Here is a 27,578-nt window from a genome sequence, read left to right as displayed (position 1 = left end):
GTAACCCTTATTTTACTTAATCATGGCCCCAAAGTGATGCTGGCAATTCGGATATGCCAAAAAGAAGCCATAAAGAACTTCCTTTAAGTGATAAGGCATGTATGTATAGGAAAAACACAGCATGTGTAGGGTTCAGTACTATCCACAGTTTCAGGCATCTACCGGGGGTTGTGGAACATATCCCCTGCAGTAACGAGGAACTACTGTACCCTGCATGACTGTATAATAATGGATACATGTCATTATAGAATGACATGTCCAAACCCACAGAATGTACACCAATACTGAACTGTAATGTAGGACTTGGGGTGACTATGTGACAATGTAGGTTCATCAGTTGTAACCAATGTACCTCTGGTGAGGGATGCTGATAACGTGGGAAACTGCATGTGTTGGGGCAGGGACCATATGGGCAATCTCTGTACCTTCCCCTCAATTTTGTTGTGAACTTAAAACTACTTTAAAAAATAAAGTCTTAAAAAATTCCTTCTTGACCAAACATTTATTATTTCTAAATTTAAATAGTGATATATTTTTTAAAAACTCAGATCTTTATTTGGTAGAAGGAGGCTACGTTATTATATAAAGCTTTCTGTTGCCAAAATCCAATGTAAATTAACTAAAAGGTCAGAATTATACGTTAAAAATATCTTAAGCCATTTTTGGATCACTGAAAGAAAGGACAGAAGGCAACTGACCTCTGATCTTTCATTTGTCTTATTTGGTAATTAATAAATATATTTGGAAATCTTCATTCCTTCTTTCACAAAAATATTTTACTAGAGAGAATAGTTAATATTCCTCATAAAAGGATGACAAATAGAACTAGTAAAATGCTATTTAAAGAATCATTTATTTGGCTTGTTAAGCTCTGCCTGTCTCTGAAAGCCAATGCCATTCCAAACTCCCAAGTCTTACAATGTCAGAACCCTCTGATTAATTGTCTTGATATCTACAATCTGTCTCAGGCTATTATCTGTGGAAATGTATTTGCTTCTGCCAAATATTCCCTTTATTTTCTCTTTATTGGAAGTAATCTAATATTCAGATAAGTCCCTATTTGGGACTCCTAGAGTGGTGCACCTAGCAGGGGAGTGCAAACCAGAGGTAGACAAAGCCATCCAAATCTACAGGTCAGCTTCAAATCAGCTCAGCTCATGATTGGATTAAGGTGATCAAACTCCACTCTCTCTGCCTCACCAAAGTCTGCAGTGAACCCTGTCTGGGGGAGATAACATCATGCAGAACTTCTACACCATTCCTAACCTGGGGTCTGTGGACCCCCAGGTTCTTTGGATTGCAATTCAGTATAATTGGTTTCTTTGTAATCTCGTGCATTTTATTATCTTCATTTAAAAATATTCTTCTAAAAAGGAGTCTGCTGGTTTCACTAGACTGACAAAGGGGTCCTGACACATTTATCATGTACAATGTCCAGAATGCAACCAAAAATTGCCAAGCACACCAAAAAAAAAAAAAAGAAAGGAAAAAAAAATAGGACAAGAGCAAAAATCTATTGCATTCTGGAAAAGGAAGAGGCTCCAAAAATTGTGGAGGGGGGTAAGGATGCATAAAGACTGTTTATTTATTTTAAAACATTTAAGTTCTTTGATGCAAGAAGATATAGATTCCTGCTAACTACTGCATAATTCATTTTTATTCATAATTTTGTGTACTCTTAATTCTTATCTCTCTCAAACCAATCTCATTCATCTTAGTTCATCAGCTTGAGCATTTGTTCATGTCCTTTAGCCTTATGTTTTATCATCTAATTTCTCTCCTATTCTTCTCAACATGCCTTAGAACTGCCCTTCATGTTTCCAGCCCCATCTGTCTTCTATTTTTCACTCTGTACCCTCCAACTTGCCAGGTTCTGCACTGGAACACTTACTTCATTTGCTTCCTTCAGGAAACAGGTCCACAGGATCCATTTTTAGGAAGAACAACAAGGTGAAAATGACCCATGCAGCAGGAATTTCCAGATACTCCCTAGAACTGGTACCCAGATCACTGAACTAGGTTCTCCACTACCTGGGTTTTTCTTGTCTTGTCTGTAGGGAGTGGCTGCACAGCTTATGCAGAACCTTCCGCCAAAAGCTGAAATGAGAACACTGGAGCAGCCCCAGTTCCATTTCCTCTGTAGAGTTTAGCCATAACAGACCACGTTGCAGCAGCTGGGCTGGAGGAGGAAGACAAGGAAACGATTAATGAGCCAGAATGCCACAATTTTGTTTTCTTAATAGCTAAACTCTGCGCTACTTATCTCTGAAAGATACTGAGCTTGAAGGAACATCTTAATAGTTCCCCAGGGATTCCTCATGTCATCTACATGACATATAAATTTCTCGACTTCCTTTTTGGGAGTAATAGTGAAAGAGAATCCTTGGTCAATAGGGGGAAAAAGTCATTACTTGTGTTAGGTGAAGAGTAGGCGCTCTGGAGTCCAGCTGTCACAGTTTGAATTCTGGTTCTACTAGTAACCGGTCTGAGGACACTGGAGATAAAAATAGGATACTTACATGGTTGGTTGTGAGTGTTAAACGAGATAGATTCGTGAAGCCCTAAGAAAAATGCCTGGCAAATAGCAAGCTATTTGAGTTAGTAATATTAATCTCAATTTCTCACGAAGTAGATATCATTATTTATACAAATAAAGTCTCACTACCCTGGCCAGTAGGTCTTACTTCTGAACTCATGTGCCTCCCAGAAAGGAATCTTGCTGTGCGAGCTGTGGAAAAGTCACTGTACACAATCAACTCCCTTTGCTGTTTAAAACACAAGGATATACCCAATCTTAAAGCTGCCCACGGCTCTAGAAACAATAAGAAAATTTGTTCCCTTAGTTTCTTGTGAAACATCATGGAATTGAAAAAACTTAGATAGCATGCCATCATACAATTTTTATCATGGACGCATTCACATGTAGATCATGCAAAAACTGTACCACAGGACTCATCATCTTAGGTGTGCAGTTGGATGTTCGACAGAATATAAGTTAAAGGAAATACACCCTAATTTTTCAGAGACAAATTACCCAGGTGACGAATGTTTGTGACCCTGTGATTTCTTTCCTTCTCGGGTTTTCTATTTCATTGCTTCTCTTGAAACCCAAAGGAAGGATTCCAGGGCAAGAAGAGGGAAGGGAAATGAGTGTCACCCAGACATCCTGGACTTGGAGCTGATGTGATACCTGGAAATGCTTTGAGCTGCAGAGTGAGATGGGGATGTGAGTGGAGGGTGTGGGGGACCTTACAAATGGGGACAGGGGCATGCTGGGCAGCCAAAGGCCTGGACTCTAACAGGCATTTGTCACTTTAGAGTGTCCTATTATGTGTAGCATCTGTGGCACGTAGAGGCCCAGGTTTCGCGGGGGAAGTGAAAGGGGCAGATGCTCCCTCTGCCTGTCCCACAACAGCTGGGATGTAAATGTATAAACTTGGCGTTTTCAGCGCCACTGTCACCAGGACTTTGCAGACAAATAAGTGATTTGAATGTAATTGTGGTGGCACGGGGAGGCAGCAGCCAGCAGCATCGTGGCTTCCAGGTAGTGTCCAGGCAGTGCGGGCCGTGTGGGCCGCAGCAGCAGCAGCCTGACCATTCTCTGCCTGATGGGGCAATTCCGCACCTCAACAACAGCTCCAGATTCTTTAGGTCATCGATGACAGCTTTTCTTTAGACCTAGCATAACACAATACAGTACAATGCAATACAGTACAATTCAATACATTATAATACAATACAACACAGTACTGTACAATACGATATGATATGATACAAAATACAACAGCATAACTTTACAGTTATGCACGACTCCCCAGAAGGAGAAAGGAGAAGAAATCAAGACTATCTGAGTTCACAGACCCTAAAGCAGTGCTTCCCAACAAGCCATAACAAGGGACATTTTCCATTTGTTTGTATTTCCAATCCATTACAGACCATTTCTTTTGCAAAATATAATAAAAATAAGTGACTTAGAAAATGAAATAAAAAACAAAGTCATACAAAACACAAGTCTAATATTTTAATTATTAGATTCAACAGCCATGAAATTATTCTGTCAAATCACTATAAATTTTTCTCAACGCTTCCTCTGGTCTGGTCTCACGGTGGACCAGGAACCAGTCTAGGAGCTACTCCAGTCTAGACGGGGAATCTTTCTCTGGGTCAAACCCTGTTCTCATCACAGGCTGGGACTGAGGTGGGGGCTGGGGCCTCTCTGGGGACACCTCCTGAGAAACCTTCATCTGTAGAAATCCCAGTCATCCAACAGACACTGTTAAGCTCCTAAGACATCAATGTCTGCCTGGTCTTCCCGAACGGGCCCTTTCCTGAACTCGAATCAGCTTTGAAGAGCATCTCCAGGGTCACTCAGGGTCACTCAAGGTCATCTTTTGTAACCCAGAGGGAAAGTGCACAGGTTCTTCACGTCTCCCAGGCCACTTCCCCAGTGTTATAATTTCATTCTGATCCCCACAGTGTAATCATCTGTGCGGGGAGGCGACGCACAAGGACCCAGAGACTCTCTAATATGTCTGTGGCCCTAGGGAATGCTTTGCTCTCCTGCCCTTGTCTTCTCTCCTTTCAGTTCACCCAACTTTAAGACAAATAAGGAAAATGATTGAAAGTTGAGAAGAAGGTCTGTAAGGAAAAGTCAAAGCCAGCAGGAACTGTCTGAAAGCGAGAATACTTGAAGGGTCTTGCGGAGCGGGTGCTACGCAGCTGTCCGCCCCTCCCTCGACGATAGGCCCGCAGAAATGTCTGGACGTGGAGGACTGAGCCAGCCACGGGCTGATGGACAAGCCCTACCCGTGTAAAACCAACAGTGATTTTTCTACTTCACATGTCTAACAGAAGGCCCTTCAAACCTGAAATTCAACTGGTGTATACTTTGTTCTTGTTCTGTAGAAATAAAAGGCAAAATTTGGGGGTGCCAAGCCCTCCAAAAATATAATCAGTGCTGGATAAGTGAGTCCCTGGCTCAGTCAGATTCAGGAAGAGAAATGGCCCCCCTACCCCTGGGCCTCACCATGTCCTCTCTCCTTGGAAGAAGAAAGGTAGAAGCTCCCTTCAGTTTCCCATAAACATTCAACCACACTCAACCAGAGCCAATGAGGCTAAAGGATTTTTAACGAGGTTTCACTGTGCTGTTATTTTCTTTTATGTGTTTTAAGGAATGTTTTCAGTTTTCTACATTTGCCTAAAGGCAAATCATTCTAAAGAATTCACTTTAATCAAAAGCATGCATCAATAAATCAGTGTGATAATAACTTTTGCATTAATAATATCCTGAAATATTTATCCCACAACTCAGGACAAGGCTTATATTTCTTGTTTAGGATGGCGATGGTACAAAGCTTGCAAGTGCTAATCAACCCAATATTAGGAATGTTCTGTTTTTGTTTTGTTTTTTAACTTGTTAGCAATCAGAATTTATTCATGCTGTACTCAAAAGCCATATGTGAGATTTTTATCCTTCTAAAAACCCAACAAGAACCCTTATGCATGAGCATTTCATTCCTGGTCTCTGAAAAACTCCAATAATTTCCTCCGAACCTAGAGAATACAGTTTGGTATGACTGAATAAAATGGTCCTGGAACATAGAACTGGAATTATATCTACAGCCAAGTTAGCTACCAAAGAAAATCTCTCCCTCATTTCCTAGGATCACCTTATGATTTGCCAAAAATGGAATTTCTCAGCTTTACACATACCTCATTCATCAGGTTTGAGTCAAGATGTCTGATGGTTCTCTTGCAAAGTCAACTTTCCAGGAAACAATGAAGATTGGCCACCTCGAGGTCAGGATTGCAAATGGATGTGCTGAGGCCACATGAAAGGACTTCCAGAAGAGGGTTTTCCAAAATACTCTAGGCCAGGGGTGGCAAATTCCTACTGTCACCAAAGCTGGCCAACGCTTGTTTTGTGTGTGGCTACAAGTTAAGAGTAGTTTTTTACATTTTTAAATGTTTGAAGAAAAACAAAGGAGAATTTTTATGACGTGAAAATTCCATGAAATTTCATTTTAATACCTGTGAATAAAGTTTTTACAATCATATTCATTTATTTATGTTTTACCTATGGCTGCTTTCATGCAAAAAGGGCAGAGGTAAGTCCACGCAACACAGACACTATGGCCTGGGAAGCCCAAAATGGTGTCTTTCTGGGCCTCTGCAGTGCCTGCGTTGGGATCGTGTAGGGGGGCTCCCAGAGGAAACTACGCTCATTTGAAAATCCAGATTCTGAGATGGATTGTTTAATTAGCCTTCTGTCTTTGCACTGTCACTGGAGAACGTGCCAGTGCCACGCCCCCTGGAGTGATGGAGGGAGCTTGTCTGGCTTCTCTGCCATCAGTACTGTTGGCTGGGTGCCCTCATTGGGCCAGATACTGTCAAGGATGCTGAGGAGAACTCCTAGTGCCTTGAAAGTATAAGACCCAGTTGTTTCTATTGTGGCAAAATTATATAACATAACTTTGACCATTTTCACCAGTGTTAAGTGTACAATTCAGTGGTATTAAATATATTCACATTGTTAAGCAACCATCACCACCATCCGTCTCCAGAACTTGACTAAACACCCCTCCATTCCTCCCTCCTCCCAGGCTCTGGCAACCACCCTGTTACTTCCTGTCTCTATGAATCTGACTCCTCAAAGGACCTCATATAAGTGGAATCACACAGTATGTGTCCTTTTGTCTCTGGCTTATTTCACTTCACACATATGATCTCACCTACTTGGCACAGCTACTTTGTGAGGCAGGCTATTTTTATCCCACTAGACCGGATGCTGTCGGTTAGCCCCAAGGCCACCCTGAGGTCACCTGTAGTCAGATCCTGCACTTGGCCATGGCTCCCTCAGCCTCTCTGCCTCCAAGTGTTCTCACTGTGCTGCTCCCGAGAACAAGGCAGGTCCTGAAAAGCTGGGAGTTGTCACTGTAGCGTGACTCTTGCCTAAAGGGCAGGAGATGGTAGTTCAGCGCCACCCTCACAGCTACAGCAGGGCGGTTCTGAGATGGATCAGAGGCATCTCATGACATGACATGTGTCTCAGAGGATCCTGGCTTTCCTGGGCCCCTGCTTTCAGCAGCTCACCGTGCGGTGGCTTCCTCCCTTCCCTGTCTGAGTTCATACTCCTTCTCCATGACCCCCTAAATAAATGACCTGCACCAAATCCTTACCTCAGGATCTGCTTTGGGGGAATTCTAACTAAGTCACCAATTGTAGATAATTAAGGGTTAGAGAGATGAACTTGTCGACTCTTGCACAGCTACTAACTAGAGTCTGGCTATTAGTCCCAGTCTTCTTTCTCCAGGTGAAGTGTCCTTCTCACTGCTCCCCTGGTAGTAAGAGAAGTCTATGCCTCAGGCATTAACAGTCTGGTGTTGGCTGAGGTATTAGAAAGGGAGTGTCAGCATCTGCCTGTAACTCACTGCTTCCCTCCCGTGAGTGCCCTGGGGAAACATGACCTCAGCCAGGGCTCCTTGCAAAGAGCTAATCTCAATCACACTGCTTTGTAAAAATGTACTCAGGGAACTAGTCCTATTTTCAGCAGTATATACCTGACCTGTCAGGGTTGCTTATTGGAAATAAATTTGGAATTTATAGTAGACTGATGGGGTGTGGCAGACTAGAGAACGGGGAGTAGTCACACACACGTTTTCTACCTGCGTAATACAGAGTATAAAACAGAGGGGCCCCAAAACTAACCGGCTTCCTTCGAGAACAATGTCTGCCTACATTGCTCAAAACTCACCAGTCAATCTGAAAAACTGAACAATGTTCTCATGTTCTCATGTTCTCATGCAGAAGGGGACATTTTGGAAACTGCATCTCAGCTTTGGGCTCCTCCAGAAAAGAATGTCTCATTGGTGCCTGCATTTGCCTGTGTCATTTGAATCATTAGCTTTCTGTCGGGTACAATCTATAATTCACATTGAATCTGCTTTGGCAATTCAACCTTTTGTGTTAACACTCATACATACACACTTAAAGATAATAATTAGTGTGAGAGGATCTCCTTATCTAAGGACGGATAGTTTTAGTAAACATCTGTTAAAAGAGAATCTTGTTAAAATGAGGACCAAAATTTTCACAGTAAACCCTGAAAGAAAGAAAGAAAGAAAGAAAGAAAGAAAGAAAGAAAGAAAGAAAGAAAGAAAGAAAGAAAGAAAGAAAAAGACCTTAGTACATTATCTTGAAAAGTAAAATTAAAATTATCAAAAAAATGTTTTAGTTTGCCTTTATCAAAATGTATTGCAATTTCAACCACATGCTAATTCTTTTGAAAAAGTGAGAAACTGGTGGTTGATTTGGGGCCTTTTGGAAAAATTCATTCACAACTCTACTGTTTTCAGGAAGGTGCCTCTCAGACGCAGTTGTGTTGAAAGCAACTAGGCTCAACGAGAGGCCATGTGTAGGAACGCTGATGGCCTCTCCAGCCAGGCCCCCGAACCAGGCGAGGGCGCCATCTTGGTGTCCCACCCAGTCCAGCCTTCAGATCACCACTGCCTCAGTCAACATCTGACTGCGATGCAAGAGACCCCAAACGAGAAGCATCCAGCTGAGCTCAATTAATTCACAGAACCTTGAAAAATAACGATACATTGTTGTTATGTATATATATCATTATATACACGAAAAGAGTTAATGTTTGGCATATTTTTTCTGTCAAAATTGTGCAATATAATATGATGTTCTTTATTTCATAGTGATTTTTCCTGAATATCAAAACAATGGATAATTTTTGTAAAAATACCTGAGGACTTCATTAGCTTTTCTAAGAGCATCCTTCAACATTTGATATTAAAATACTGCTATTTAGAAGCTCTCACCCCACCACCATCCTTGTTTATTTTCCTCTGATTCAACTGCTAACAGGTACAACTCTGCCCGCATGCTCTTTTGTCAATAGTTTGCAGCAGTTATTGCAGCAGTTCTCTGACACCTCTCTTACCAACTTCAGGGAATCCTGAATATTTTGCAAACAGGGAGGGAGGCTTGGTGGGAACCAAATTTATAAGTGATACATTTGGTACTTAATGTTTTCATGTTTTGAGGACTTTTATTTTCCACACATCCTCGTAATGTTAGAGTCAAATGCGAAACAAAAAGAAGCTTCCTGTATGCGGTATCCAGAGATTAGTACTTTATGGCTCCCTCATCCTCCTTTCTGCACCCCTGTCCCCCACCCCACCCCTGATTCAGCAGCCTTAACACTTGGGTATCTAGCCTTGTAATGCTCCCTCCACAAGGAAAAGCACTGGAAGAGCGATATGTGATTTGGTGTGTTTTCCCTTCCAGGGAAGATTTCTAATTGTACAAGAGTTGAGTGAAACGTCAAACTTAACCTAAAGGGATTATTTCATGAGTGGTTAAATTGTAGGAACCCCATAAGGCATCTGCTAGGTGTTCCTCACACAACTCCATGAAGGCAACTAACTATTCCAAGAATGTCTACATTGGGCAGCAAGATGGTGACAAATGAGTGACATGGGAAGGCTGGGGCTCTCCAGCTGTTACCTCATGGATACAGTGTTGTATACAGAAAAACAACAGGCACACATTGTGGGGGCAGGTAGTCCAGGCCAATGAGACAGTTCACCAACCCTCCCCCATCCAGCTTCTTGAAAATCTGTCCTCTCTTGGTCTGGACTAAAACCGATGATGCAGAACAAAGAAGGGAGAATTACTGGAGAAATGTCCTTGGGCAGGAACCAGGGGGAGGGAGCTGGAGCACAGGTGTGGGCGTTCACCTCAGCCAGGAGCACACTGAGTTCCACCAGCGTAAGAAGGGGAGATGCCTCTATGCAGAGAAATGCAGCTGATCAGTGGATAGGATGTTGGTAATGTATGGAACATTTCTTCTGGTTGCTTCCCTTCTTGTGAAAAGGGATGAAAGCCATCAGCTGAGAGCGAGGGCGACAAAGAGCTGTTGAAAGACTAGAAGAGAAGGTGTGAGATGGTCATTCCAGGAAGGCACTCCTGAGACGCCGACTCTGAGCTGGATGTAGAAGGATAGCATTTGTTAGATTAAAAAGAGGGAAGGGCAATCTGTGCCAAGGGTCACATCGTTTGGGTGACAGGGTGACTAGCGGTGTCATTCACTGAGAAAAGAATAGAGGAGAAATGGTGGGCAACCGGACGGGTTGCATTTGAAGTGTTGGCAGGGCATCAGTCCATGCAGGAGACACAGCGCAGCAACAGGTTCTGGTCAGTATAGTTCTGAGGGTCACTAATACATGAGTGATCATAGATCAGCACACCCAGGGGGAGGGTGGCGAAGGAGAGTGCAGAGGCCCAGCCCCTGAAGCCACAAAACATGGCCATTGAAGGGATGAGCCAAAGAGCAATGAAAGAGGAAAGACTCTGAGAAGGCAGGACGGGATTCAGATGGGAGCAGAGGGAAATGGCTAACTAGAATCAAGAAAGGCACATTGTCAAGAAGAGTGGTTGCCGTGTCAAGGGCCACCGAAGGTAACAGTAGGGAAGAACCCATAGGATGTGGTGATGCAGAAGTCACTCGTATTCCTAGCTGTGCCAATTTCAATGCGGTGGGAGGGTCGCCAGCCAGCTGGCTGGGCGTGGAGGGGTGAATTGCAATGGAGAAAGTATGGACAATGAGTGTGGGAGAAGCTTTCCGGAAGGCTGTTCTGTGAAGGGAGGGAGAGATGGGACAGGAGCTGAATAGGACTGTAGGGAACGGTTTTAGTTTGTTGCCTGTGTTAAGAGGGGAGCAATTTAAGCCTGTGTATATGTGGAAAAGAACTCTCCCAGAGAGGGGACAAGTGGACCCATCACTGCAGCACAGAAGGAGCATCTACTCTTCCAGGGGCTAGGACCACAGCCAGGAGCAAAGGACAGTCTCTGCACTCCAGGAGCTTATCCTCTAGAATGACAAATCCATGTGTAACATGAGGGTGTGATGAGCACGGAGGAGAAACGGGGGTGGTGGCTGGGTGTGAGGGGACAGTGAGAGCCTCCCTATTGAGCTGACATCTGATCAGAAGCCTGAGGGAAGGGAGGAGAGGAGCACAGACCTGGGGGAGTCACTCCAGGTAGAAGGAAGTTGAAAGCCCAGAAGTAGGAGTGCACTTAGCACGTTCGAAGAATTGCAAGGACGCAGGAGTGGCTGGAGGAGTGAGCCATGCCAACCCTGGAGGCCATAGGGGGTGCCAAGAGTTCCACAGGGGCCAGGTCACCTAGAACCTTGTAGCCCACTGTGAGGACCTGGTTTTTACTTTAAACACACACACCCTTTGGTTGCTAATACAGCAGTAAGATTATTGACTGGGAGGCCGGTGGACAGGAAAATTGGGAAGAGAAGTCTTCAGACAGGAGAAGAGGAGGAAAGCAATGGTGTTGAATGGGGTTCTCCTAGATGGTAGGGAGGACCTGACAGTTGTCGCCTTGTAGCCTTGGTGCTATTTCGTTTCTTCAGTGATCTATGAAGCAAGCTAGTGAGGAGATAAGGCCAGTGAGGGAAAAGGTGCCAGATAGAGAGTTTGAGGAGAGAAAGGGAGTTTGGAAGAGCTGCCCAGGGGAGGGAGAACAGGTTTCTGGGGCCATCATGAGAGACCAGCTGTTAAAACCATGACTGCAGGAGCCCTAATCTGATGGCCGTGAGAGCTCTCTGCACTGCACAGAAGGCTGTTTGGTGGCAGAGGCAGACCAGGAGGGCAGGATGAGAGGGCAAGGGGGCAAGAGCATCAAGGAGCATGGTGAGAGTGCCTGGACCAGGGACGACAGGGGTCTGACTGACAGGGACAGAGATGCCACAGAAGGGACTCACCGATGTGGCAAACTCAACGGTGAGAGACAAGAGGTCTCAGTGGTGTAGAAATCCAGGGGCAGTGGAGGTAAGAAAGTGAATGATGTGAAGGACAGGAGATCACAGTCAGACGGGACTGAGGAATTCTAGTTTTCAGAAGTAGATTGGTTTGAGATGCACCAAGGCTCAGAGTGCAGCTCAGAAAGGAGAGGAGCTGAGGTTACTTGAGTTGACACAGAGATGGAGGCCAGGGCAGGACTTGTGGAGATAAGAACGGTCACTACAGCAAGGCTGGGTGATGAGAGTGGATGTGGACAGAAGGCCTGGCAGCCATACTTCAAGGAAGTTGAAGAACGTGGGGCCAGAGGACAAAGATAACAACAGCAAAGCAAGGGCAGGGGTGGTGAGCAGGAACACGAGGGTCTCCAAGGGTCTCTTCTCCAGCCAATCCACAGAAGTGAAGTGACTGGACTTTTCCCGAACCCTCGAATCCTTGCCTGTCGTCTGCCTGGAATCCCCTCCCTCTGGCCTTTTAAAATCCTACCTGCCTTCAAACAACCCAAGGGCACCACCATGAAACATTCCTTTACTGCTGAACATATGATTTCACCTTCCTCTTGACTGCCACACAATTTTGTTTATAATGCTCTCCTGACATTGATTTGTGTGCAGCTTGGAGCTGCATTGATTTGTGTGTGGCTTCTTCTGCCCCAGACCCCAGAGGCTCCCACTTGCTCCTCTGGGCCTTGCTCACATCATGGAGTTTGGTGGAGAAGGCCATCCATGAATATTTGTAGCATGAATGTTACAAACCCTTCCTCTTTGTCAAGGAGAGGCATCATGCCCAACACCCTGCTCCCCACACCCAGGGAATTCTCAGAAATGGCACCTCCTAACCTACGGTGACTTACGCATATTGTCAACGGGTATTTAGTTTACGCTCCATTTGTGCATATGTTCTTAGATCTTGTTTTCATTTTTACCTTATGCTTTACTTTGGGGGATGAATCTAGGTGAAGAAAGAGAGGAATTTGTCCTTACAACACTGCCAAAGCCTGAATCCTACCTCTTTGCAAGTCACGACTCTTTAAAACATTAGAAGAACTTTTATATTCATTAAGACATTCAATTCCGCCACTTTATCTGAAGAAAGGCAATTAATGGGAGCTTCCAATTAGTTCACTATATTTTCCTTGGGTGAAAATTCCTTGTTTCTAAGAGTCTTAAAGTTTCTCTTCAAGACCAGCCTCCCTTTGAGACAAGAGGAGGTTGATCCTATTTTCACTGACCAAGAGACCAGCGCAGCATCTGGGAGATGACAGCAAACAGAGGAGGGCCACTCTGACCTCCAGGTTCTCTTCTTTCCCAGTGAAGATGCTCTGTTTTCAATCAAAAATAAGATCGTTCTGAATGTCATCTCTCCACACCCATCTGGGGCTCCTCAAAGCAAGCTGCCTCATTTCTGAATCAGATGTCATCACCCACTGAAAAGCCGTCTGTATCCAAGCAGGAGAGAGTGGCACGTCTCCCGCAGCGAAGCTGCCCCCATGCTTACAGGCAACTGTCTTTCGAAAAGGAGAGGATGGAAAAAAAACAGGAGGCAACAGAGAACCTTTTCATCACACCTTCTCTGACCCTTTGAGACAGTTAAAATCAATACTAATCGGCGTGAACACTTGACTCCCCACAGAGCCACATGAAGCACTGCCATTTTCGTGGGGTGCCTGGAAGAGGCAGAAGGAAACTAAACCTAATGTAGTCTAGAGGCCATGACGGGTGTCCAGGCTCAAACCTGGGGTGTGCTGTCTGAAGACCCAGACACAAGTCACAGCAGGTGAGCAGCAGAGCACCAAGATGCTGAGGAATTCCTGCCAAGGTTCCTCCAAGATGTGGCCACCCTCTCAGCAGCCCCTGCCAACGAGCCTCCTTCCAGGAATGACACCCACAAATGCTCAGAAGGCGGGAAGGCCCAGAGGTGCAGAAACCCGTGCCTGCCTATAGGTGAGAACTCTGTGGTTATAAATAAATAACCCACTGCTTCATGGGGAGAGGGCCTCCAAAAGCACACTCACCCTCATGAACTTGTGAATTAAATTCCATTCATGAAAATTTATGTCAAGCAAAGGATGTCAAAACAGACTTCCCCTGCATCAAGCATTCCCACAGAGGGAAGGGAAGTCATGAGAAACCCCTCTACTGGTGGCCAAATGTCTGTCTTCACAACCTGAAATGATGCTGTAACACAGAGCTGGTTGGATGTGGTAACATCTGCAGACGTTTTCAATAGCGGTGCTGTACCATGAAAAGCTTTCATATTGCAAGCAGAGAGAAGACCTTTGTAAATTTATGTTCAACACTTAAAAACACATAATGATATTTGTATGACAGAGCTGTGTGTGTACTTTACAGCACAGAAATACGTATTTCTTCTTCCATTTAAAGGAGGGAGGAGAGACTGACATTTGTTGAACATTCCAATGTGCCAAGTGCTTGGCACACGTTATCAGCCCATTTCATCCTCACCACAAGCCCAGGAGGTATGGACGATCACTGTCAAACATTTTATAAGTGAAGAAACAAGGTTCTGAGAGGTTAACCCACTTGCCTGAGGTCACACAGCCAGCAAATGCCAAAACCAACCTGAGTCCAACACCCGTCTTCTTCCCGCGACATGCCTCCACCTCCTCAAGTTCCAACAAATATTTTTGTTACCTTTTCCTGTACACATCTGCAGCCTTTCCTGCTAGAATAAATTTTATAGTTCATGGGAAAATGCCACTGGAAGGGCTGAGGAGGAAGAGAAAGTGCTTTTTTGATAGGTATGGATATGACAGAGGTACGACACATATTTAGGCATTTCCAAAAGACAGAGTACAAGAGTACAGTCTCGTGGTTAATTAGCATCTCATGCATAGAGGATGGGGGGTCCTTCTATATTACTTAGGAGACAGTTAAGTTGTCTTTCGAGCACAAGCTACAAATGACCTGTGTCCCACCATTTCTGCCGACTGTTCCCCCACCATCCTCAGACGACCGTCTCGATGGCAGCGGGATTGCCATTGCTTTCCTGGTGCCTGGGCTGCATTTCATCTTTGAAAGCCCTCGTGAGAACCACCTTTAAGGACTCCTTGAACCGCTTCTTCCGACTGCTGCCCACAAAGAAGTAAATAAAAGGGTTGGCACTGCTATTGATTGTGGAGAAGAGGAGAGAAATGTGATGCAGGTTCCCAAACGTTGACCAATTCTCATGGTACAGCAGGTAGAAGAGTCTCGTGGGCATGACGAAAATGAGGAAAATGACAATGGTGACCGTGATGATGATGTACAGCTTCGAGGAATGGGACGTCCGTGTGTTCTTCCGGATCTTAACCACCAGGACGGTGCTGGACGCCACCATGAGTGGGGTGAAGAGCAGGAAGTTCAGGATGGCGATGAAGATGATCACCGCCTGGCAGTCACTTTGCGAGGGACTCCGCCCTTCACTGTCAATGCACATGACATATTCCATGGTGGTCACTAAGCAAGAGAGTGCCCACAGGAGGGTGCACACAAATGCCGACTGGTGCTTGGGGCGATGACATCGGTACCAGATGGGGTACAGCACGGACAGGCACCGCTCCACACTAATGGCGGTCAGCAGATAGAGGCCCATATTGTAGCCAAACAGAAACGTCACCAACAATGTGACAGTTGTGTAGTAATAGCCAGAAGAGAGCTCATAATCTGAAGCATAGTCGACAGTCAGAGTAAAAATACAAAAAAGCAACGAGATGTCCGCGATAGACAAGTGGGTGATGTAGACCGTGAAGGGATTTCTTCTCATCCGGAAGCAGAGGAACCAGAGGAGAATTCCATTTTCAACAAACCCCAGAGGGGAGATGCTCATAATCACCCAGGACAAGACTGGGATCTTCTGATGTGTATCCCCAGAGGAGGTGTTCCTGCTGGCTGAGGAGTTCGCGGACTCCTCAACAACAAAGGAGGTCACGTTTGACTCATCCATGAGGACGCCTCAGGCTAGGGCTCTTCAGGTAATTTTCTGTAAGTAAGTTAAAAAAATAAATGGACATTGATGAACTCGAGTAAAAAGGAGAATATCAGCTATGGATCACAGCCTTCGTGTTACGATCACACAAAAGTTATGATCATATAAAAGGTTGCATACATGTAACTTTATACAAAAAAATGTTTAATAGACTGTACAATTTTCTTTTTAATGATGATAAAATTGGACAATTTCACAGAGAGAGAACTGATTTAATAACATTTTTGATCCCCCCCTAAAGCCCTTAATTATGTATTATTATTTGATTGTGCCCAGGTGCCAAAGGATCCAGCAAAGAGGGTCCACCAAAGAGAATCCTTTCCTGGCTCCGCTTCCGTTCTGGCCCAAGCTTTCTGAATGGTGTTTTGAAAATCATCTCATCTTCTGTACCTCCAGCTCCTGGCCCAAGGAACTTGGCACATTGTCAATGTTCAACCATTAAAATGCAATGACGATATACATGTTTGGGCAATGTTGTTGCTGTCATTTTTTAAGGCACAAAGTGCCATAAGTGTTAGGTAAATGAGAGTGGATGGCTGGCAAAATTATGTTCAATAGTGTACCAATATATGCGAAAGGGTGAACAATCAGAAAGCATTTCTTTTATGTGGTCTCAGGATCTGTGACAAAGATGGGCACCTCCTCAGGCTAGGTGTGCTGTGCAAACCAACCCTCTACGGTAGATGGTGAGCTTTTACGAGATGTCATCACACCCCCCATACCACAGGCCAGACCCACGCAGGAGAACACTACTGACAGACATTAAACAAAGCCCTAACCCGAAACCAACAGAAGCGCTGAATATTTTAGACTGCAAAGCAAAGATTCTCAGAGACTTTCCTTCATACTTTCTGAATTGCAAAATAAATATTTGCACGGTCCCCACCCTCTTCCTCTTAAATAACAAATATATATAAGTCACTTATACCACAGGAGAAAGACTGGGAGGCAGCCCATGGCGATTATCTCCCTTGGGGTGCTAAAATATTGATTTTTGCTTTTTGAAATTTGTCCTTGCAGACCAGGACCCCCACATGTGCAAATAATTAACCTTTAGGAAGTTGATCAAAACAATATTTTAAGTTAGCAGATACCTGCCTTTTGCTCAGAGCAGGACATCCATGTGGTATTTTGTGTGGTAAATGGTCTGATACTAGACATTTCCGGGATGGAGTCAGCAGAACCCCAGCATTGGCAGGGCTCCGAGTTTGGGTCTCAGTGCCGCTGTTACCCCTCCCCAGTGGTGTGATGCAGAAACCCAGAGCGGTCCCTGCCTCCACTGTCCTGACCCCACATTCCCACTAACACTTCCCTCAGCCATTCCGATGGGGTACTGGACATTGTTCTCACTGGGGCAGAGTCTTCTTTCATTTTATGAGACAGAAGCTATATCTCAGGACCCCAACACCTCAGGAGCCCCACACAAGAACCAGAGTCCACAATACTATGGCATGGCTGACCAAAGACTTGTGTAGAGACCAGCTTTGTTAGAAGTGTGTAGGTACGACAGCCCTGTTCCCAAATTCACCCATCACGTATTTATTCAGTGCCCACTTCCTGCCAGGCACTGTTCCGGGCACTGGGATACAACAGTGAACGGGGTTTGAAGAGTCTGGCAGACCTTGGGTGGAGGTCTGACTACCCAGCCAGGGAGGAAGTGAACGGCTGGACTGAAGCATGAAAGCAAAGCCTGGTTATGATACTTTGTGAAATGTCAAGTTTATTCTACAAGCCATGCTTATCCAATTTTAGAGCTTAAAAATTACCTGGGGTTGCTTATAAAGAATGAAAATTCCAGGGCCCCCCTATTTCAGAAAGCCTGGGATGGGGCCCTGGAATCTGAATTTTCATAGTCCAGGGGATTCTAACGCAGGTAGTTCATGGGCCATGGTTTGGAAAACACTGCCATTTGCACTAGGGAGCTGTTAAAGGTTTTCAGGCAGGGCTGCAGTATCACTTGAACTGTGTGTCTGAGAAAGTTTACCCTGGTTGTGGTCTAAAGGCTGGGTGGGAGGGGATGATGGATGGAGCTATGAAGCCAGTCAAGGGCTGTGGAAATATTCCTGGGGACAAATAATAACGAGCATAATGGCTGAAGGAGAGAATGGATTCCAGAGACATTTCAGAGAACACTGGTCAGGCCTCAGTGACCGTGAGGGGAAGGGACAGGAGGAGTCAGAGGGCTGTTTTCCACTCGAGGAGGCTGTGTAGATGAAGTACTGGCTGAGACCAAGCACAGGAGGGCAGGGGCTGGGAGAGTGGAGAGCCAGGGGTCAGTGTGCGGTGCGTTGAGAATGAAGCCTCAGGATCGCGTGGGTGAGGATCAGATCCCAGGTGTGCTTGACTTTGTGCGTCCTGCTCTCAAGGGTCTGCATTTTGTAATAAGCCGAACTTAATAAAACAAAGAATATAGACACACACATGAGATCTTTAGAACATTCCTTCTTGTAGAGTTAAAATGATACCTCCCCCACTAAACAGCAAACTCCTCGAAGACAGGACTTTATCTCACTCATGCCTGGGTCTCCAGCACTTGGTGCAGACATTCAATAAACACTTACTGAATTATTCCACGAAATAAAGCCCATCACTACAGTCCTGACAAGCACTCTGGTCACCTGTGAGAGAAAACCACTGCCCCAAAAACCCATGCTATTGCAGCTAATTAAAAAGTTCTCTAATGATTGTTAGAGTAGAACTCATGAATCACACATTAGGCAGATTTTGATCATAATGTAATTGGAAAGCAAATAAAAATCCCATTAAACTAATCTCATTAAAAACTAATGATAACTCTCCAAGCCGTTTTGTTATAGTGGTGTTTCATTTAAATGAACACATTGTAAAAGTCACATTCCCAGTCTTACTGGACCAAATCGAACTTCAGCCCCTTAAGTGCAACAGAGGATGGCAAGAAGCGCCTAGAACGCAGCTGGTCCCACCTGCTCACCACCCGCCGAACCCTTTCCTCCTCTGGGCTCCTCAGTCATTTTGCAAATTCTTCATCTTCATGGGTGGATGACTAGAATATTTGAGGTTGGGAAGGGTAGGAGAATAGAAGGGCAATTGCTGCTAGCTGACAAAACAGTCTAGCTCCGAATAATTTCGTTTTGGCTTGAACACAGTGAGTGGTCAGTGACAACGAGAGGAAGCAATTGTTCTATGGAACTAACCATTGTGGGAACCTCACCTTCCTGTCAACCCAGTTCTAGTACCGTGAGCTCTCTGCCCAGACAAGCAAAGCTCTGTGTTTAGACAGCAATCCTATCTGCGGGGATGCATGTTACCTGGCAGTGACAGTCCAGGGTGGAAGGGAGCTCCTCCTAGCAGCCCTCTAGGCCCCTGATGTGGTCAGTAACACAGCAACATGGCAGAGGAAACAGCTGAGAACAGAGAAGACGAAGGAGAGTAGGTGATGGCACCACTGCTGTAAGCACCACTGGCAGCCTCATAGGGCATCTGCCCATCCTCGTTTCCTTCTCATAACAGGAGCCCTGTGGAGGAAGCAATACCCTGGAGCACGAGAAGGTGGCTGTGTAGGACTTTAGAGCCCCAGCACCTACCCTCCCTGCCAGCTTTGCATCCTCCAGCCAGCTTGGAAGGCTGATAAGGAAGGTGTTACTGCTCCCACTTTATAGAGGAGAAACTAAGGACTGACAAGCAGGCCAAGTTCAGAGCCACTGGGTCACTGAACTCCTGGGGTCCCCCACCCCCGTCCTTCACCGTGTCTGGTGCGGCCTGGTCCCTGCAGGGTGTCAGGACCCAAACACTCACAGGGATCCTGACCACAGAGCCAGCTAGCAGGAATACAGGTCCCCACTTCTCACTGAGAGCTGAGCCAGTCTCCCACTTGGAAAAAGTCTGAAACCGCTGGTCTAATCAAACACCCCACTTCCCCGACCACTGCGTGGAAGCCAGAGACACTCAAAGAGAGGCCAGCATTCACAAGTGCTTGGAGGGAGCCGGGAGCCGGGTGCTCCTCGCTCCAGAGACCTTCGCACTCTGCCCTGGGGCCTAATCCTATTTTTAAGACCTTACCTTTTATAGCCTCTCAGTTACATGTTTTCCAATCTAGTTTGCCTCTGTTGCTTCCTACTTAAGGAATTGAAGGCACGATATTCCCTGATGTTATAGGGAATTTTTTCTTCCCCAAAGGCTTGTTTAATTTCTATCTGTGACTTTGCCAGCATAAGCATTTAAATTCCACTGGGAATAAAGTAGCCGTAGGTACTGACTAAATGGCCCTGCTGTACACAAGGGCTCGCCTCTGAAAACATTGCTCACCCAATAGGGTCCTTTCACAGTTTGTGTAATCTGAACATCAAATGGGTATTTTTATTGCCTTGTTTTCTTTATTTCCCCCCCCTTTTTCAGCCTCCCTCCCCCCACTCCGGTTCAAGCCATTGTTTCTCAGTCTAGTTAGTTGTGTAGGACACAGCTCCCTGGCCCATGCTGGTATTATGAATCTTGCACTCCCCCCGAGTCGGTCGCCAGTTGTTGGTCGGCCACTCACGGCGGCTCACTCCAGCTCTCACCCGCTGCCGGCCATGGCCATTGGCAGCTCCTGGCAGCACACAGTAGCCCACAGCAGCACATGGCAACTCAAGCCAACCTCCAGCTGTTCACGGCAGCCCAGCTCCAGGGAGAGCTGTTATTCACAATCTTAGCTGTAGAGGGCGCAGCTCATTGGCCCATGTGGGAATCGAACTGGTGACCTCGGCGTTAGGAGCACAGTGCTCCAACCACCTGAGCCACCGGGCCGTCCCCGAGATTGCATTTTTATAACCTGCTTTTGTTCACTCTATCATATTATAAACATGTTCTTTGTCAGTATATACTTTAACAACATGACTTTAACAGTCACTATTTGGATGTACCGTAACTTATTTTTAATCGTCTTCTAATCTTGAACATACCAGTTGCTTGTGATTTTCACTTTTTTTTTTTTTAAAGCAAAGCACTATAATGAACATTTCTTAGATTTTGTGCACATGTTTAATTATTTCCGTAGGACACAGTTCTAGAAATGGAATGGCTGGATCAAAGGGTATAAATATTTTTCAAGATTTTAAAGCATAGGCTGGCCCGGTGGCTCAGGCAGTTGGAGCTCCGTGTTCCTAACTCGGAAGGCTGCGGGTTCGATTCCCACATGGGCCAGTGGGCTCTCAAACACAAGGCTGCCAGTTCAATTCCTTGAGTCCCACAAGGGATGGTGGGCAGCGCCCCCTGCAACTAAGATTGAACATGGCACCTTGAGCTGAGCTGCCTCCTGGATGGCCCAGTTGGTTGGAGCACGGGTTCTCAACCACAAGGTTGCCCGTTCAATTCCTCCACTCCCACAACTGCGCCCCCTGCAACTAAGATTGAAAGGACAACAACTTGACTTGGAAAAAGTCCTGGAAGTACACACTGTTCCCCAATAAAGTCCTGTTCCCCTTCTCTAACAAAATCTTTAAAAAAAAATTTTTTTTAAAGCATATTAACAAATTGTCTTCCAAAAAACTGTACCAATTATACTGATATCAACAGTACACAGATTTTGTTTTTCACAGCACATATATGCTTTTTCCCCCACCACTCCATTTTTTTTAAATTTCCAAAGTTATGGTGATATAAAAATTTTCATGTTCTAATCTGCATTTATTTGAGTGCTAATGAATTGAGATGACCTTTCGTGTTAATGGTCACTTGTATTTCTTCTATGATTGATTATTTTTCATGTTTTTTGCCCATTTCTTTTATTGAGTTGCAAGAATTCTTCATAAATATAACACTTGGTCATGTTACAAATTGTTTTTCCCCAGAAACTGGGGTATTTTTATAGAGGATGTAAGAGCATGCAGCTTGGAGTCTTTTAAAAACCTCTTCCTGATAGTTAAAGCCTGCCTGGACGCCGCTGGTGCTTGTGGTTTAGAGGTTGAAGGAATCACGTAGACACTGCAAACCACGCTTAATTTTACAGGTGAGGAAGTTAACACACAACCAGCCGAGCTTTCATATGTAGTTCACAGCAAAGCCAGAACCGAGCCTAGATTGCCCACATGGGCACTATTTCTACTCCTCACACTAGTCCTCTGTCAACAGTCACTTATACGTGAAGTCACCCATGCATGTGACTAGAACTTTTGGGACATTTAACAATGGCTTTACTGTCACCAGAAGCCATTTCCACAATCAACTTGATTGTCACTAATGATAATTATTGAAAGCTTCAAAGAATGGCCTTTTGTTTATTAAAGAATGAGTATCATTTATTAGAGGACAGATTTTTATTTATTAAAGAACCATCTACCCAAGGTCAAAGCCATAACAACAATATACACAAACAGAAATGAGTTGTCTTCAGTCTCTTTTGATCTTCTGTGAAATGGAGTGACCCACAGTCATCACCTCTGTTGAAAATATTAGAAATGAGCTGGTCCACTCGTCATGTACTTTCAGACAAGTCCTCCGACAGGCAGGAAAATGCGGTCTTGTTCTCCCCTCCCCAAGTATATTATGGAATGCTATTCCATCTCTTCCATCTCCCCTCACTGCCATCTCTGAGATGACACCATTGCCTACACATGCTTTCTCCTCTGCAGCTCTCGTCCTGCCTTTCTGCAGTTTCTTCTCTGTCTCCTTTCCTGGATCTCTGTGTACACTGCCCTTTGGGCCTCCAGGCTCCATTCCTGGCCCTCTTCCCTTCTCACTCCATAGTCTCTTCCTGGGTGGCCTCATCCAACCCCCTCATTTCAACTACCACCATATACCGATGAAATTCAAATCTATAGCTAAAACTCAGACATCTCTCCAAAATATCAGACCCTGCAACCAGAAGCCCTGGACATCTCCAACTGGGCCTCTCATGACAGCACACTAGCCTCAGCTGATTCAAAACAGAAATGAGACCGTCCCTGCTTTTCCATGCTTCCGCTGGTATTCCCAGTCTTCCAAGGCAAAAAACTGGATGTTTTACCAGGCACTACTCATCTTGTATGTTCGCCGCCTCAGTCCCTAGAATCACCATTTCTCCAAGCAGTAGAGAAGGGTATGTAGAAGCCAAGATCTGGGTGCTGGGTGTCCCCTTTGCTATCAGGGCGTCACTGCTCCCAGGCCTCCTCAGTAGATGGAGCTAAGGAACATATGTATATAAATACATATATACAGTCATACATACACACATGAAGATCTGTATTCCTATGTCTTTCTATATGTACAGTTGACCCTTGCACAACCCAGGTTTGAACTGCGTGGTTCCACTTACACAGAGATTTTTTTCCAATAAATACTATAAACGTATTTCTCTTCCTCGTGATTTTCTTAATAACATTTTCTTAAAGTGTATAGCTTACTTTATTGTAAGAATACAGTATACAATACATGTAACACACAAAATACATGTTAATCAACTATTTATGCTATCAGTAAAGCTTGTGGTCAACAGTAGGCTATTAGCAGTTCAGTTGGGGGGAAGTCAAAAGTTCTATGTGGATTTTTGACTGTGTAGGGGCCGGTACCCCTAACTATGGATTGTCCAGGGTCAACTGTGTATATTGAATGCCAATGAATTCACACCAATATCTCCAATTTTGATCCCACACCAGTGAGCTCAGTTTAGTTTTCTCTCCCTCCAAATCTGTAACTCCCTTCTCTGATGGTGAGAAACCTGACCCCAATAGCCTCAATGTATTTACTTATTTGATCAATCCACCCATAGATACACAATCTCCTATGTCATCACTGCCTGTTCCCCGTCCTTGCACAGATGTCCTTCTCACTTTATGGGGCTCTGTCACCACATGTCAGCCCACTGCAGCCACTGCCCCCCGCCCTGGGACACATTCCTCACCTAGCAGAAACCCTGAACCTGGCACCAGGTCTCTGCGGCCCCCCATGAAGACTCTTCCATGTCATCACCACCAGCTTCACCCCAGCTGGACTGCCCCCATGTGGGTTTTTTTCACCCACTCAGGCTCCAGTGCCTCACACAAGCCATGGCGAGGCCGGCTGACTATAGTATGAGGTATACTTAACAGCCACCACCCTCCCGCAAAACTCAACAGAACTGTAGGCAGCACGGCATCTGAATGCAGAAGAGCGGTTTGGCATTGTTCAAGTTATGCTGCAGAGGGGACTGCAGTTCTGCCGGTGCCTGAGGCTGCTTTGCCTGGAAGCCACTCTTTCCATCAAACGGCCCACTTGATGTGAGTCCTAAGCGAAGCAGTGGGGCCCCTCGGACCTCAGCTCCTTCACATAGTTGGCAGCTTAACGCATTTCTGGAAGGCTGGGGGGTAAGAAAAGCTAGAGACTGAACAGCACTTAGGCAATACGAGTCTCATGGAAATGTCAAACTGAGATAATGAATCAGCAAGCAGGGAAACAAGTACGGTGGTTTCGCAGATGTGTACGGATGCGGGCTTGGCAAAGCCTGTGTCTTGGCCGGGCTCCTCAGGATTGCTGCCTGCATTTCCCTCTCAACAAAAGTGAGAAGATGGGAAAGTAAGGAGAATCAAAGAAGGCAGAGTTAGTTGTAGTGTTTGTTCAGCTTTATTGAGGTATAATGCAGAGAGTTTTAAATACTACACATTTGTGTTTGCTCAAGTTTTCTCTAGGGATCTAAGAAATGAATATCCCCTTCCACATTCTTGTTTAGTTGGCCATAGTCCACCCATGATTCTGGATTCCCAGGCCAGCACATCATTCTTAGAAGGAAGGAGGGAAGGAAGAAAGGAAAGGAGGGAGGAAAAAACAAGAAAGGGAGGGAGGGAGGGAGAAGGGAAGGAAAGAAAGAAGGAAGGGAAGGGAGAAAAGCCAACAAAACTAGGGTTTCAGGTCGGGCCATCTGAGACCTTATCTTGCTCCTAGGCAACCGAAAAAGAGAGGCCTGACCCTAGGCTGGACCTTCCAGGTGTGCAGGTCCAGAGAAAAGGGCAAATTCTTCTGTGTGTGTGTGTGCAGTGACCTGGACAAACAGAAACCCATATGTGAGCTGGAATGTCCATGGTCGGCAAAAGAGCTGACGGGAATGTGCAGGGCAGGGACATCTGCCCTGGCACTAAAGGCCTCGTTCACATCTTCCTAACACTTGAGCCACCAGCATGGAGAAGCAGAAACTTCTCACTGCCTTTCCAAGTGTACAGTCAGATCAGCTTAGAGCACTGGTCTCAAAAAAGGCAGGGGCTGTGTGTGATCTTTGTGCCCAGGAGACATTTGGCACGTCTGGAGATTTTGATTGTCACAACTGAGAGGAAGGGGTTCCTGGCACCTAGTGGGTCAAAGCCCGCGATGCTGCTAAATGCTCTGCAATACGCAGAACAGCCGCCACAACAAAGACTTGTCTGGCCCAACGTGTCACGGTGCCGAGGGTGAGAAACCCTGCTCTGGAGGAAGGCTTGTTTCCACCTTCTCATTGCTGCCTACAGAGCAATTGAACAACATTTTACACATTCTCTCCCCAGTTTCCCCCCACCCACCCTGCCTGGGAAACATCGCCAAGATACATCAAAGATCAGGAGATTCCTTGTAACAGACACCTGGCCACCCAAGCACCGCACACCTGACTTTAAAAGCAACAGAAGCCAGTACTATACCCACTAAGGAAAGGCAAAGAAAAATCAATCCAACTTGCCTCCGGCCCTGCCCAGCTGCTTTTAATCAAGCGATTTCCCCAGAGGAATCAAATATGGTAACTACCCTTTCAAACCCCAACTCCTTTATTATTCATAACATCTAATTAAACAACCTTGAACACATCCAGGTCCACATCAGATCCACGAATTGATCTGAAGATCCTTGCCCACCTCACCCCCACCATGAGTCAAAAAAAGAAAAAACTAATGCAGGAGTTTCAACCCTGAAGTTGAAAAGCAATGTTTGGGGACAGTTAACCCAGCAAAGAAGCCAATTTTCCAAAACAAAGGCAGGAGGAGACAAAGGTCTTTGCCAACACACACCAAACATCTAACACGCTGTAAAAACAACCAGCACAGAAAGAGTTGCCCAGGCAATAGCTTTCTGAAGAGGGAAAATCTTACTTGGGCAGTCAAGGGCAGCTGAACAATGAAAAAGTGGGGTGCAGACTCACTAGCTCCATTCGCTCAGGAGGGTCAGAGGTGGTAGCAGGGAGGCTGTCCCTTCGCATCCTGGGGCACCGCTGCCCCACCAGCCTGCAGGGTCTCTGGTCCCAACGTCTTCTCCAAGGATGGCTGCAGCCTCCCTTCTCTGAACAAATCAGTGCTGCTCTCCCACTGCTGAAAATATTTGAGATGTGTCAAGCAGATGGTCCCACGCTTATCAGCAGAAGCCGTGTTCAAATGGCATCGTTCAGTGACACACTCCAGTAAAAATCTTCACGCTGATCTAGAGTGGGAACAGGCTGGTGATATGGAGGTGGCTGACCCCTTAGGGCCAGACAGGGCTAAGGAGAGAGATGGCCCAGAGAAAGGCTCTATGGAAGCACAAAATCACGTGTATCGGAAGGATGGAACCAGCTCAGATTCCTGACTCGGCCTGCAACCAGCCATGCGGGCTCTGCCAAAGCTCAGTTTTGTCACCTGTAAAATGGAGCCAATCATATGACCGCAAAAAGTTGCAATGATTACCTTCAATAATGGATGAACAAAGATTTATCCACATCACCATTTTTTTGTAATGGCAAAACACCCCACCAAGTTGCACTGATTCAATGAGACGTCTGTATACACCTTCATAATGAGGGTCACACTGCTCAATAATTAAATATTCGTTCTCTCCCTACAACGCATTTTCAGAGTCTCGTGCACATCAATGTGTAAGTACAATGAACAGAGGAGAGGGAGAAAGCCCGGGACCAAGTTCCAGGACTGGAGGGACGCTGTCGGCGTTGCCCAGGTGGGATCTCAGCCTCAGTGACTGCTGCTGGGAGCAGCTGTGTCTGGTAGGTGCACATCCCCCCCCCCCCATGCAGTCAAGAAGTGACTTTCCCCCTGACCCCTGTTGCCATTTTCAACAGACCCAACATGAAGGCGCAAAAGCCGAGCAGGAGAACTCTGGATGGTTTGACTAGCCAAGCCCTGTGGTGAAGACCACCCCCCCCCCCCCCGCCATCATGGCAGCAGTTCCTCATTTTCAAAAGTATTCCTTCATGGTTAACTGTGTCAAAGTAGTAACAGACCCCTGGGACCGATTAGATCAAAACAGGGTGAGAAGGCAATTTCAGACTCTGTGGGAAAGCAGACTTGGGAACCTGAATATGAAGCTTTCCTCAGACTGTTTTCATAAGCAGCAAGACCAAAGGCCAGCCAAACGCTCCTGTGGGAAGCCTGACCTGTGGGAAGCAGAAAGGGGAGACCCGGGGGGTCCACCTAAAGACCTTCAGCCACAGGCAAAACAAAGTGAGGACCGTGGCATCTGCCAGGTCGGCAGGGGCTGAGCAGCAGATCAAAAAATCAGGTGACCTCAGTCCCGAAAAGCTGGAGGTACGTTTTTGTTACCTGGTTATGGTGTTCCAAGGGAGGAGAAGGTCAGCCTCCTGAAGAACTTTACAATCCCCAGAGGATAATCAGAAACTGAAAAGAAAACCAGAACCATCTGCAGCAAGCTGCGAGGCAGAAATGAAGGAGCACTTAGTGGAAAGGGAGTCAGACGCACGGCAGCTAATATGAGGAGGACAGAAAGAACGGGCTGGCGGAGATGGCCCCAAAGTCACAGTCGGGAAGGAAGTGCTCCCCCCGGGAGAAAGGAGGAATGAAAAAGAACAAGGTGCAATGGCAGGACTTGCCCTGCTCTTCTGCTCCACATTTGCTG

The 27,578-nt window shown here is 45.7% G+C and overlaps 1 protein-coding gene across 3 annotated transcripts; it reads right to left on the bottom strand.

Annotated features, from left to right (window-relative positions):
- Positions 1-8,172: 8,172 nt before the first annotated feature.
- On the bottom strand, positions 8,173-26,313 carry MAS1 (MAS1 proto-oncogene, G protein-coupled receptor). 3 transcript variants are annotated; one of them, XM_074333772.1, is made up of 2 exons: positions 25,829-26,313; positions 8,173-15,806 (listed from the first exon to the last, which is right to left on the bottom strand). In XM_074333772.1, the coding sequence occupies exon 2, from the start codon at positions 15,768-15,770 to the stop codon at positions 14,793-14,795; it is 978 nt and encodes a 325-aa protein (XP_074189873.1). In that variant the 5' UTR covers positions 15,771-15,806; positions 25,829-26,313; the 3' UTR covers positions 8,173-14,792. The 3 variants fall into 3 exon arrangements, with proteins under 3 accessions (XP_074189873.1, XP_019605236.2, XP_074189874.1); XM_019749677.2 differs by having other exon boundaries at positions 25,879-26,312; XM_074333773.1 differs by lacking the exon at positions 25,829-26,313 and adding an exon at positions 19,100-19,250.
- Between the last annotated feature and the right edge of the window lie 1,265 nt (positions 26,314-27,578).

This window comes from Rhinolophus sinicus, linkage group LG05, assembly GCF_036562045.2.
Source record: "Rhinolophus sinicus isolate RSC01 linkage group LG05, ASM3656204v1, whole genome shotgun sequence".
Classification (NCBI taxonomy): Eukaryota; Metazoa; Chordata; class Mammalia; order Chiroptera; family Rhinolophidae; genus Rhinolophus; species Rhinolophus sinicus.
The sequence above is the reverse complement of the archived record's forward strand: the minus strand, read 5'-3'. Positions and strand labels throughout refer to the sequence as shown.

What these genes read in the sequence shown, in the direction of transcription:
- MAS1 (XM_074333772.1), bottom strand. Translation starts at nt 15,770, where the DNA reads ATGGATGAGTCAAACGTGACCTCCTTTGTTGTTGAGGAGTCCGCGAAC.